Source organism: Molossus molossus, unplaced genomic scaffold (genome assembly GCF_014108415.1).
Source record: "Molossus molossus isolate mMolMol1 unplaced genomic scaffold, mMolMol1.p scaffold_m16_p_10, whole genome shotgun sequence".
Classification (NCBI taxonomy): domain Eukaryota; kingdom Metazoa; phylum Chordata; class Mammalia; order Chiroptera; family Molossidae; genus Molossus; species Molossus molossus.
In genome coordinates, this window is record NW_023425345.1 from 77,333,639 (window position 1) to 77,345,639 (window position 12,001).

General features: G+C 43.2%; 1 protein-coding gene across 2 annotated transcripts; it reads left to right on the plus strand.

Annotated features, from left to right (window-relative positions):
* The first annotated feature begins 707 nt into the window (after positions 1 to 707).
* ATP5MC2 (ATP synthase membrane subunit c locus 2) lies at positions 708 to 7,489 on the plus strand. Of its 2 annotated transcripts, none has more exons than XM_036251617.1 (5): positions 708 to 734; positions 3,617 to 3,674; positions 4,885 to 4,959; positions 5,513 to 5,706; positions 7,215 to 7,489. In XM_036251617.1, exons 2-5 carry the CDS (start codon positions 3,636 to 3,638, stop codon positions 7,327 to 7,329), a joined length of 423 nt encoding a protein of 140 aa, XP_036107510.1. In that variant the 5' UTR covers positions 708 to 734; positions 3,617 to 3,635; the 3' UTR covers positions 7,330 to 7,489. The 2 variants fall into 2 exon arrangements, with proteins under 2 accessions (XP_036107510.1, XP_036107509.1); XM_036251616.1 differs by lacking the exons at positions 708 to 734; positions 3,617 to 3,674 and adding exons at positions 3,785 to 3,789; positions 4,110 to 4,197.
* The last annotated feature ends 4,512 nt before the right edge of the window (positions 7,490 to 12,001 follow it).

Sequence of the window (12,001 nt, forward strand, 5' to 3'; positions counted from 1 at the left end):
AGTTTGCAGCCTCACTCCAGGTCACTGGTACCCGTTACTCTTTGCATGTCTCAAGACTTTGGGTCAGGGTGCTTGAGTCCCAGTCACCATTAGCCCTTATCTTCCGGTTTGCTGATGCTAGTTTCCGCATGGCTGATCACTGGAATGAGAGAGAGAGAGAGAGAGAGAGAGAGAGAGGGGCAAAGCCACCAGTGGAAGCTGGGGTGTTTTGCTGACGATTCCTCCATTGAATAGGTTTCCCATCCATAAAGCCAGGATTCCAGGGTACAGAGAACGCAGGAATCCCGTCTTCATTTTCCTTCGGCTACATTTTGGGCACTAAACTCCAATCCCGATTGTATGCTATTTAACAGTGAATTTCTGGGTAGAATTGTTGTTGTTTTTTTAATGTGACTGCGCATGCTCGGGAAGGGGACCCGAGTCTAAGATCCCAAAAGTTGTGCAGACCATACTGCAGGCCACATTACGGGTTGGCTTACACTGTGCTGGTGTCCTCATTTCTGCAGATTTGCTCCGCCTGCAGTTTCTCCTCTCCAACGCCAGGTGGAGCGACTGGCCGCATGTCGCCACAGAGGTGGCAGGCGGCGCTGTGGCTCCCGGGCCGCCACAACATTGCAATCATTCTATCTTTGGCGGAGCGAATCGTTGATCCGGGTCGCGCATGCGCCAAGCCTTCCTTTCGCTATTCTGCCCCCCCCCCCCTCCCCTCTCTGTCTTCTCTGCACTGGGAGCAGGTAAGGCTTGGGCCCTCGCGCCCGCTTTGCGCCGCGCAGGCGCGTGGGATACAGTCCCTCGCGCGAATGCTTTGAGTCCCTTGCCTTGCATGCTCCCACCCTGGGCCTCACGCCCTTCCCTTCCCCGGTATCCCCGCGCCTTAAGGTCTGCTTTTTCCGCGTGTGGTTGACCTCCAACCGCGCAGGCCTGGCGCCATCTTGGATGACTCGTTGGGGGAGGGCGCCTTGGAGCTGGCGAAAGTCAGATGCCAGAGTGCTCATTTCACGAACTGTTCTGACTTAGCCCTTACAAACGCTCTTTTCTTACCCTCTTGCCCTTTCAGAGTTATCACAACCCCCAGATTCTCCCCTCCTGTCTCGGCTTTCTTCTCTCATCCTGGCTCCATGTCTTCCTTATCCTGAAACCTCCAGACTTAAGGACCTCAGGTGCCCAGCAATGGAGATAGTGGATCATCTAAAGCAACCAACCCCTCTAGTTAGCACCCCCTCAATTAAAAAAAAAAAAAAACATGAACGTGGTAGAAGTGAACAGAACACTACCTTCAGAACACTCTCTAATCTTGGAGAGCTATTGCAGAAAAGAGGCTGGTTTCTTTGGAACCTTTGGTTGCCTCCCAGTACCGTTCTCTTCCTTTCACTCCGGTAAAGTTGGAGAAAAAACAAGTGGCAGACTAATAGTGAGGTTTTCTGTTAGGGGCAGCAGGACCAAAAGGGTAGGGTGGAACCTGCATGGGATAATCTGCACCTGCCAGCTTTCGTTAAAGGTTTACTGAGAGCACCCAGACTCTGCCCTCAAGAGGAAAAAGAACGTTTAAGGGAGGGAATGGTTAAGTCAGCAGCCCTGTAACTCAGTGACTGATCTCTATGGAGGAAGAAACCCATGATGATTTAGGTCCTCTGATTCTGGATGGTGCCATAGCCTGAGGTGTTGTAGACCAACAATTGCAGACTTGCCAAGGTTAGGTGGGCAATGGAGCAGTCTGTCTTACTCGTTTTTTGTTTGTTTGTTTGGTACGTTCCTAGTCCACAGGCCGACACTCCAACGGCTGAGCCAAAGCGGCCAGGGCAGCAGTGGAGCAATCTGCACTTCCTGCAGGCTCCCTTAATTGCCTCCCTTGGTTGTGGTCTTAATATGTGCCAGCACCAGGTTAAGCTCTTTACATAAGTTGTTTTATTTAATCCCCCTAAGAACTACATTTTACAAATGATACTGAGGTTTAGTTCCTTGGGAAAAAATTTTTCAAAGCTTTAAACAGATTTTGGATTTTGACACAAGAAAACTTGAATAGTTCAGTACAAAGTTGGGTTAGAGTTAAATATGGGCAGAAATCAGAGTTCTGGACAGGATAAGAGTTCAGATTAATTTAAGATTCTGGATTCAGAAGTGTAACCTAGGAAAATATGAGTCCAGCTTATTTAAGGAAGTGTCATTTAACAGGCTTAACTAATCAGTGACTTTTTTAACTCTTAGCATGTTAGAAAGCATTCACCTATGAGTGAGAAGAGTTCAAGTCCTGGCTTTACCACTACCACAATCTCAAGACTGGTTTAGGATGGTGCCTTCAGTGTGTCAGTATGGCTAAGAATCATTTTGGAAACTTCTGTGAAATACAGAGTGCTTGGGCCTTAACCCCAGAGATCTTGACCAGGAAGGTCTAAGGTGATACCCAAGAATATGCTTTTTTTGTTGTTAATCCTCGCCTGAGGATATTTTTCCATTGATTTTCAGAGAGTGGAAGGGAGGGGGGGGAGAGAGAGGCAGCAGAGAGAAACATCAATGTGAGAGAGAGACATTGATTGGTTGCCTGCTGCACGACCAGGGGTCAAACCTGCAACCCAGGTACATGCCCTTGACTGGAATTGAAACCTCCACCTTTTGGACTGTGGGCAGATACTCTTAACCATTGAGCCAAACCAGCCAGAGCAAGAATATGCATTTTTAATACATACATCATCCTTACCCCTAGATACTCTAGTTCAGGTGGGCCTCTCACTTCACTTGGAAAAACCATGTTTAACTCACCTACTCCTCTCAGATAAGTTCAGTTCTACCAACGTAGAACTGAATGTCAGCATTGTTTTAGATCTTGGGGATACAAAGTTGAAGCCCCTTTACTGTGGTGGTGAAAGTGAGTACTTTAACAATTGTTGCTAACTAGAGTAATGGCAAAGTTCCTCATTGATCTTCCTCACCCTGCTAATTGATGTAGGAAATGAGAATTAAATGCTTAAAGTTAATTAAGTAAAAAGATTGTTGGAGACTCTTCTAGTGTCTTGGCCTTCTACAAATAACTCCCAAGAGTCTTTGAAGGGCAACTTTTTTAGGCTCAGACAATGAGGTCTTGAAAAGGGTTTCTTTTTTTCCCCCTTCATTGATATTAGAGAGGAAGGGAGTGAGATAGAAACTGATGAGAGAGAGAATCGATTGGCTGCCTCCTGTACGCGTGCACCCCCACTCCCAGATCAGGCCCACAACCTGGGCATGTGCCCTGACCAGGAATTGAACCAGCGACATCCTGGTGCATGGGATGATGCTCAAACACTGAGCCACACTGGTTGGCAAGTTTCTTTTGAATAAAAACTGAGGAAAACTTAGGCAAAGGACACTGAGGAAATTCCTGTGACAACCCCAACTCACGAGGCTATGGAAATTAATAATGGGTCTTGAAACTGGGACCAGGTGGCTACTTGCTCAGACCAGGGGAAGTTACTTGATTATAAGGAAATCTTGACTTCATGGTTCTAATTCCATCTCTACTAAGACTTGAGGTCAGTCACTCTGCTCTCTGGGCCATTAAATTTTCCAGAGCCCCTATTCTGCTAATAAAAATGTCCATTGGTGAGCAAGGACAGCGTTTACAATGCTCCTTCTATAATTCCAGCTTCCCTCATACCCTGAAAATGTATGCCTGCGCCAAGTTTGTCTCCACTCCCTCCTTGGTGAGTACCTGCCTTTTCTAGGAGTTTAAAGGAGGGGCATCTTGTCTCTTCCTTGCAGCACCTTGTTCTTCACAGTTGGGCTGGGAGAAGATCCTTTACTGTGCTAGCCTGACAGGTAAGCATATGAATGCTTACCTGCCCCATATCCTTTGGAAGCCAATGAATTGTTCTCGTCCAACAATCTTAGAAGAAGAGTATAAATGAGAGTCCAGACTAAGATCAGGTTATTTCTACCGTAAAACTTTCTGTAAATTGTAATCCTGCCAGAAATGGTAAACATGAAGTAGATTGCCTAACTTGGATTGAGTATGCACTGTGGTCAGGATTTTGTCCTGAATGTCGGAGAGCCATAGTTAAGAGTCCCCTCTGGGAGCTTAAATTTGGGTGGGAAGCTAACATATGCGTAAATACACATTGGAAAAATCTTTGACTCAGAAGCACCAGCATAGGAGAAATTATAAATTATTTAATGGTGGAAGCAATTGGTTCATCCATCTGTAGAGAAAAAAGAGTGATGCTGTTGGTGGGTACCATTTATTGAGCACTTACTATGCCTGACACTGGGTTTACCAGTTTGTATACATAATCTCATTTACTCCTCAAGTCAACCCTGAGATATATTATTCCCATTTGAAGATGAGAAAACAGGCTTAGAAAGATTTAAGGGACTTGTCCTAGGGTCACACAGTTAAGATGAATCTAGATCTATCTCATTAAAGCCCTGGCTATCAACCACCATTTTTTTCTGCCTTGGAGATACTGGCTTGGGGTTAGCCAGAAAAAGTTACCAGAAGGTGGTGAATTTAGAGCATGGATCTTTGTGCCTGTCTTCAGAAGGCAGATACATCATTTAGGGAATGATACTCCAGTCATTGGCTTCCTTCTTGTGGGCTAGTCAGTACCAACATAAATCTCTTACTGAGTGAAGCAAATGCTTCTAAGGCTTATATTTTTTCCCATTCTCAAGGCCTATGAAAGGGTAACCCCAAAGGAAGTAGACTTCCTTCTCTTAAAGCAAAGGAGAAGCCTGGGAAGCAAGAGAAAAGGTGAGGGTCTTGAACCAAGTATTTGCTAAAAGTAAAAGAATGATCCAAGTTTCTGATTTAAGTTTGAGAGAATGAAAGGGGCTTCAAATAACAACTTAGGGTGGTTCTGAAACTCCTCTCCACAGCCTTCCTTGACCTGCTTGCCTTTGTGTCATTCCTGCTAGGTCAGGAGCACCTCTCAGCTGAGCCGGTCACTGTCTGCAGTGGTGCTGAAAGGACCAGAGACACTGACAGATGAGGTACCTTATAGGTAGAATTGGGCCTGTGGTTTGGTGGGGAGGGTGGGGAAGGTTTACCTAGAAAAACCAGTAGGGGGAGTGTTGGGGGCAGTCATCACAGAGGAAAATTAGTGAAGGATCAAGGCCATTGTCTTTAGGTGGAGATGCAGAACGGTTGATAGCATACATGCTCTGGTGTTCCAGCTCTCGCACTGGTAGCACATGCCCATGTGTGCTGCTGATGACTGCCATTACTTGGCCTAATTTACTAACTTTAGTTGAGAACATTTAGTCCCAGAAAGATGATCTCTTTGGGGCACCAAGCACAGGCTAGGGTTTTGGTCTTAACACTTAGAGAACATACTTGAATATTAAAGGTATTTGAAGTTCACCTCTTGCATTAAAAAGTTCTTCCTGGCAGTATTTTAGGCAGTTTTCCAGAAAGTGAAAAGATTTTTGGGGGGAAAAAAACCCATGGGATTTGACAGCATAAAGTGTTTAAATGGTACAAAAGTTTCCAAAATAAAAAGAGGTTTCCTAAAAACTTTACTTCCGATATGCTTCCTCTTCACAGAGCCTCAGCAGTTTGGCAGCCCCACGTTCCCTGACCTCACTTATTTCTAGCCGCAGCATCCAAACCAGCACCATTTCAAGAGACATCGACACAGCAGCCAAGTTCATTGGGGCTGGGGCTGCCACAGTAGGGGTGGCAGGCTCTGGGGCTGGAATTGGGACTGTGTTTGGGAGCCTCATCATTGGTTATGCCAGGTAAGATGGGCCCTCTGTTGGCTCTCTGATATGCTTTCGAAAGGTTTGGATAGAAATATTTGGGGATCTAGAGCTGTACTATCCTATACAGTAGCCAGTAGCCACATGTGGCTATTTGAATTGAAATTTTAGTGAATACCAAGTTTGCCCTGGCCAGTGTGGCTCAGTTGGTTGAGCATCATCCCATGCACCAAAAGATTATTGGTTCAATTCCTGGTCAGGGTACATGCCCAGGTTGCGGGCTCAATTCCCCCACTGGGGATTTTGTAGGAGGCAGCTGATTGATGTTTCTCTTAACCTTTCTCCCTCTCTCTCTCTCTTTCAAAAAAAAGTACACCAAGTTTAAGTTTTTGGTTTCTTGGTCACACTGGCCATATTTCAAGTGCTCAGTAGCCACATGTGACTAGTGGCTACTGGACTGGACAGTGCAAATATACAAATTTGCTTCTATGTCCAAAATTCTGTTAAAAGCTTGTGTTGCTTTACCTTATCCATGAAGGCTTCCAGGGGTGACAGAGTAAGGGAAACAGAAATTATATGTTGGCTTTCAGAGTTGGGAGTTCTTGACCCCATTTTGATTCATATCATCTAAACTCCATAGGCTATTTGTAGCTTCTTTTTTTGTTTTGTTTGTTTTTTATCCTCACCCGAGGACATTTTTCCATTTTTTGTTCAGATAGAGTGGGAGGGAGAGAGAGGAACAGAGAGAGAAGAGAGAGAAACATCGACATGAAAGGAACACATCGAGTGGCTGCCACCCGCACGACTGACCAGGGCCAGGGACAAACTGCAACCGAGGTACATGCACTTAGCGGGAACCGAACCCTGGTCTCTCTGGACCGCAGGCCGATGCTCTAACCGCTGAGCCAAACCGGCCAGGGCTATTTGTAGCTTCTTAAAGTCCATAATCTTTTAACTGTTTTGAAATGAGAGAAGGTAGTGATTCCCTCTAACTCCCTTGTCCCCTAGAACGGTGTTTTTCTAATTGTGTTCTTAAAGCAATAGGGTTCTGAGGGTACACCCCAGAGACTGTCTTAGAGAATGAAGGGGAGAACAGTCAAACAAACTTTTACAAAACCCACTTTTTTTTATTATTGCATTCTGGCTTTTATATATTTCCTATTTGGGGGTTCTGCTGCTTTAAGTTTGAAAGCACTATGATAGGTCTTGCCACTCCAGATGCCTCTTCCATCCTGGTTGGGCCTTGGATAGGTAAGTGTCCAGGCCCAGAGGTCTTAAGTTTTGACAGTGATATGGGTGACCCATTACAGGTGGTTAGGTTTGTGCCTGGACCAAGTTCTACAATTTTGGATTGTCCGCTCCCCTCATTTAGTCTCTGAAGGGCCCTTGATGTGTTGGGGCAAGACTTTGGGCATGATGGTGTCACCCTGAGAGACTCATTACATAAGATGAGCTTTAGGGGATGAATTGTCCCTGAATCCACCTTTGATGTTTGTTCTTTTCTTTGTGTGGACTAGAAATTATCTTTTTTCTTCCCCTTCTCCCAGGAACCCTTCTCTGAAGCAACAGCTCTTCTCCTACGCCATTTTGGGCTTTGCCCTCTCAGAGGCCATGGGGCTCTTTTGCCTGATGGTGGCCTTTCTCATCCTCTTCGCCATGTGAAGGAGCTGTCTCCACCTCCCAACCTCCCATAGTTCTTTCTCCCATGTCTTGTCTGCCCTGTATGTTCCTTTTCCTTTACCTCCCCAGGCAGCCTGGGGAAAGTGGTTTGCTCAGGGTTTGACAGAGGGAAGACAAATAAATACTGTATTGATAATATGTTTCTTGAGACTCCTGTGTATATTTCTTTTCCACAGTTGGCTGAGTGTGCCTTGGTGAGAGTATAAGGCCTGAAGGGTGGTGACAATTCTAAACTCAACATGGGTATGGCCTCACTTGTTCTTCATTCTGTCAGGAAAGCTTTATTCAAATTAGATCTCCTTTTTAATAATTTTCACCTGCCATGGCCTGTTTCTTACCTTAGATGATTGGGTTAGTGGCAATTTACAGTGCTGGCTTAAAATTATGATTACTGGGTTCTCTGTTTCCACTGCAGCTATCCTGGCTCGGGCCTTCATTGCCACCCACCTAGTCTGTTGCAGTAACCTCTTAACAGGCCTTCTGCCTCTATTCTCCTTTTAGTATTTACTTCTACCCACCATTGCCATATTAATCCTCTTTAAGCATAGGACTGGTTTTGCCATTTACCAATTCAAAAACAGTCTGACCTCAACTTTCTCAGCTTTATGTTTTATTATTCCCATACAATCTACCAAAAGTGGACTATTTTTCATTTTCCAAATACTTTCCCTGAGTTCCTGTCCTTATCATATGTTCAGGCCTTGCCCTTTGACCATCTCTTTCTTTCTCTGAATCTTTGCTCACTTTTCTCTTTTTCAAACTCTCCCTTTTATCCTGAAAGATGTAGATTAAATGCTACCTACCTCTTCCTCCATAAAGCTCTTAACCTGGTTTTTATTCACCATCAATCAAATGAACATTAACTCCTATAAAGGACTAGTAAACACATATCCTTTATAATGCTTATATGGTCTATGATAAATTATGGGTTTGTATGTGCCTTATCTTTCATATTAGATTGTCAGTTTCTTGAGGCGGGGACTATCATCTTCATCTTTGTATTTCTAGAAGTATCTAGCATGATGAGGCTCAGCAATATCTTAGTCACATTTTTTATTTAATCTAAACCAACCACCTCGCTTCAGAAGTGAGGAAACAGGCTTTGAGAGGTCAAAGGACTAAGGAACATTTAGTAGCAGAGTTAGAACTAGAACAAGGATCATGTCTTGTTGCCCAGAATGTAAGACTGCCATACTGTTGGTCTTGTGGGACTATCCCCAAGCCTAGTGTTGCTGGTGACTTAGTTTCCCAAACGAGAAGGAAAGGGCAAAATAAGCAAACATAAATCTTTTCCCTTAAAAATGCCTCAGTAGGGGCTTTGGACAGTGGGGTTAGTATCAGGTTTGGCAAATAATTATATTTTCTAAAGGCTAGGTAAATTTCAAATAAGCTTTATCTTACATCTGCTTGAAATAAATGGGTAAAGGCCTTTCAGAAATGATAATGTAGATGACTACAATGTATTTTCTTTTGGTTCAATCAATGACTATAAAATTAAAACCCAGGGCAGAGACTTGACCCCAGGGTACATGGATGCTCAGTTAACAGGTCATCCCAAATCATTCACCCTTGCCCTTCTACTATTATGATCAGGGGTTGATAGGAATCCTATCTACATTTGGCTTTTAGATTGATATACTATCCCCAATAATTGTTCTGGGCTGTGGGGCTCAAAGTGGACCTCATAAGAACATCTCCAGCCAAGAGTATGTGAAAGATATCTACATATTTGGAGATGAGGAATAGCCCTTTTGTTTTGGTTACCTGAGTTTGAACCTCTGGTAGGAGCCTCCGTTGCCCATCCCCTTCCCAAGTCATCAGTTCAGAGTAATATTTTCTTGACCCATTCTTTGGGATTGAATCTAGCTAACCCCTTAACAATTTAGGTGCTTGGAGAAAGCACAGCTTTGTGGATGACGTGTTTTTGTTCTCTCTGAAGTGAATGATAAGATGGTACTGCAAGAAGTTGGGAAGCAAATTTTTTCAAGAGGAGTCAAGGCAAATTGGATCCTCTTTCAGGCTTCAAGAAATAATGGCGATCAAAGTTGCCAACAATTTGGGGTAGAGGAGAGCTATGTTTTAGTAGAGTGGGTTCAAGAGCAAATTTGCTGAAGATTTTTCCAATATGGATAACATTGTGGAATGAAAGCTTTCTACCTGTCCTTGTAGTTAGAGCACATAATTTAAAATCAGGATATATTAGTTCTAATCTCACTTAGATCACTAATCAGTAACTTTTCTAAGACTAATAAATCCATCCTGAAAGGGAGGCTGGAACAGGGTTCCTCATTGCTGTTCAGCATTTAGATGATTTTCGATTAGGATGGCACAAACTTATGAACATTCCTTCCCTGGTACTGAAACACAACTGACTCTTGAAACTGAGGAGTAAGAGGGAGGTAAGCTTTGCTCCTTCAGAATCCCAGATACTTTATAGACAGGCTTTATAAATTTGGGGTGGTTATTCCTTTTTCTGTGATAACCATAATAGCTATAAACTGTATAGAAAATGCCCATAATATGCTCTGAACTCCATGAAAAATGAGAAAGCAAATTATAATCAATATAATTAAACTTTGATGGCACCATTCTTCCAAATAACTTAAGGTAACACTATTGCACACAAATAGTTCCTGGGATAAGAAATTATTATCTTGATTTATTAGTTTGAAGCCTCAGGACATCAGGATGAGAGAGATGTTTAAGGAAACAACACTGTTGATTTAGCTTAAGTTGGTATTCAGGAACCTAGAGGCTGCTCTGCCTTCTTAACTCCATTCAAGAGAAAGGAGATGAAGGAGCATTCTAGTTGAATTACGAAATAGGAAAAGAAAGGAGTAGCATCACACTGGTGAATAGAGAGTATTGTTCTAGTCCTCCAAGTTTTGGGTAATGAAATTTTGTCTTTATTGAGCCATATCTAAAAATACCATACATCTTCCAATATGTATTCTTAGGACACACTATGGGACACTTGGTGTTCTGACTGATGAAGAAAAACTAAAACATGGGAAGGTTTTTCACTCTCCTGGCATTCCTTAAAAGTGTCTTTATTTTTTAACATTTACCTCAAGACATTGACTGCTAGTACATTGTGATCAAAGCAGCCACTTTAGAAATGGCAAAGGATATGATGGATAGAATACCAGGGATGAGGCCAGGCCTCTCTCATCTTAAATGCTTGGCTTCTTTTAATAGACATAGTTTATTCCCAATATCTCCCCCTTCCTCCCCACACACACAAAAGAGATCATTTTCTCTCATTTTTTGAGTAAGTGCTATAGTAGGCAGAATTTTTTTAATGACCTCTTAAAATGTCCTGTTCTAAACCCCAGAACCTGTGAATTTGATTGGACATCATGCTTATGGTTATGTTCCATAACATGGCACAGTTGACTAAGAGGCAGATCGTCTCTGTGGGCCTGTTCTAATCACATGAGCCCTTAAAAGCAAAGAACTTTCATAGGTGGCAGGAGAAATCAGAGAGATGTGAAGGAAGGATTGGACGTGCCATTGCAGTCTTTAAAGATGGAGAGGACCAGCCCTGGCCAGTTTGGCTCAGCAGTTAGAGCATTGGCCCGCGGACCAATGAGTCTCGAGTTCGATTCCGGTCAAGGGCACGTACCTCGGTTGCGGTTCATCCCTGGCCCTGGTTGGTTTGTGTGGGAGGCAACCAGTTGATGTGGCTCTATCACATTGATGTTTCTGTCTCTCTCTCTCCCTCTCTATCTGATAATAGGTGGGAAAATATCCTTGGGTGATAAAAAAAAAAAAAGATGAAGAGGACCATATGCAAAGACTGGAAATTGGCCTCTAAAAGCTAAAATTGACCCCCTAACTATCAGCCAGCAAGGAAATGAGGACCTCAGTCCTATAAGAAACTGAATTCTGCCGACAGCCTGAATGAGCTTGGAAGTAGATTCTTTTTCAGAACCTCTAGATAAGAGCCAGCCAGGTCAACAACTTGACTTTGGTTTTGTGAGATCCTAAGCAGAGAACTCCAGTCAAGCCTGCCTGGATGGATATAAGTATAGTAGTCTTCCATTCTACAAAAGGAATGAAGTTTCATCTGATTTTACATTGAAAGGAAACTCTAAAAGTTGACTTCTTTGACCTTCTGCCTTCTAATTTCATTGAATCTAAGCTAGCTCAAAAGAATTTAATGTAAAAAGACTGTTAAACAAAAATTGTATGCCATGTTTTTTTACCATAGCTATTTCATTTGTGTGAAGATGTTTTTTTCTTGTTTTAACAGATGATAAAACTAAGGCTCAGGTTCAAGAACCATGACCTAGTCCTTGAGGTTATCTAGGTAGGAAGTCATAAAACAGAATAAAAACCATTGCATTATACCATATCACAAGGTATATGGGCCATATCATTGGAGAAAAGGGAAAGACAAATCTGGACAGTTTTTTAGACTTTTAGATGAAGGTGATTGGCCTGTTTTTCTTTCATTTCCCTTTTTCTTTTAAAGAAATACTGGTAGCCCTGGCTGGTGTGGCTCAGTTGGTTGACTCCCTTGCACCAAAAGGTCAGTGGTTCCATTCCCTGTCAGGACAATCCTGCTTGCAGGCTCGATTCCCGGTAGGGGGAGTGCAGAAGGCAGCCGATCTCTGTTTCTCTCCCTCTCCTTTTCTTTCTCTCTAAAACC

What these genes read in the sequence shown, in the direction of transcription:
- ATP5MC2 (XM_036251616.1), top strand. Translation starts at nt 4,144, where the DNA reads ATGGTGGAAGCAATTGGTTCATCCATCTGTAGAGAAAAAAGAGTGATG. An exon ending in AAAAAAGAGTGATGCTGTTG is followed by an intron (nt 4,198 to 4,884) that starts GTGGGTACCATT and finishes CATTCCTGCTAG; the next exon opens with GTCAGGAGCACCTCTCAGCT. An exon ending in CTCATCATTGGTTATGCCAG is followed by an intron (nt 5,707 to 7,214) that starts GTAAGATGGGCC and finishes CCCTTCTCCCAG; the next exon opens with GAACCCTTCTCTGAAGCAAC.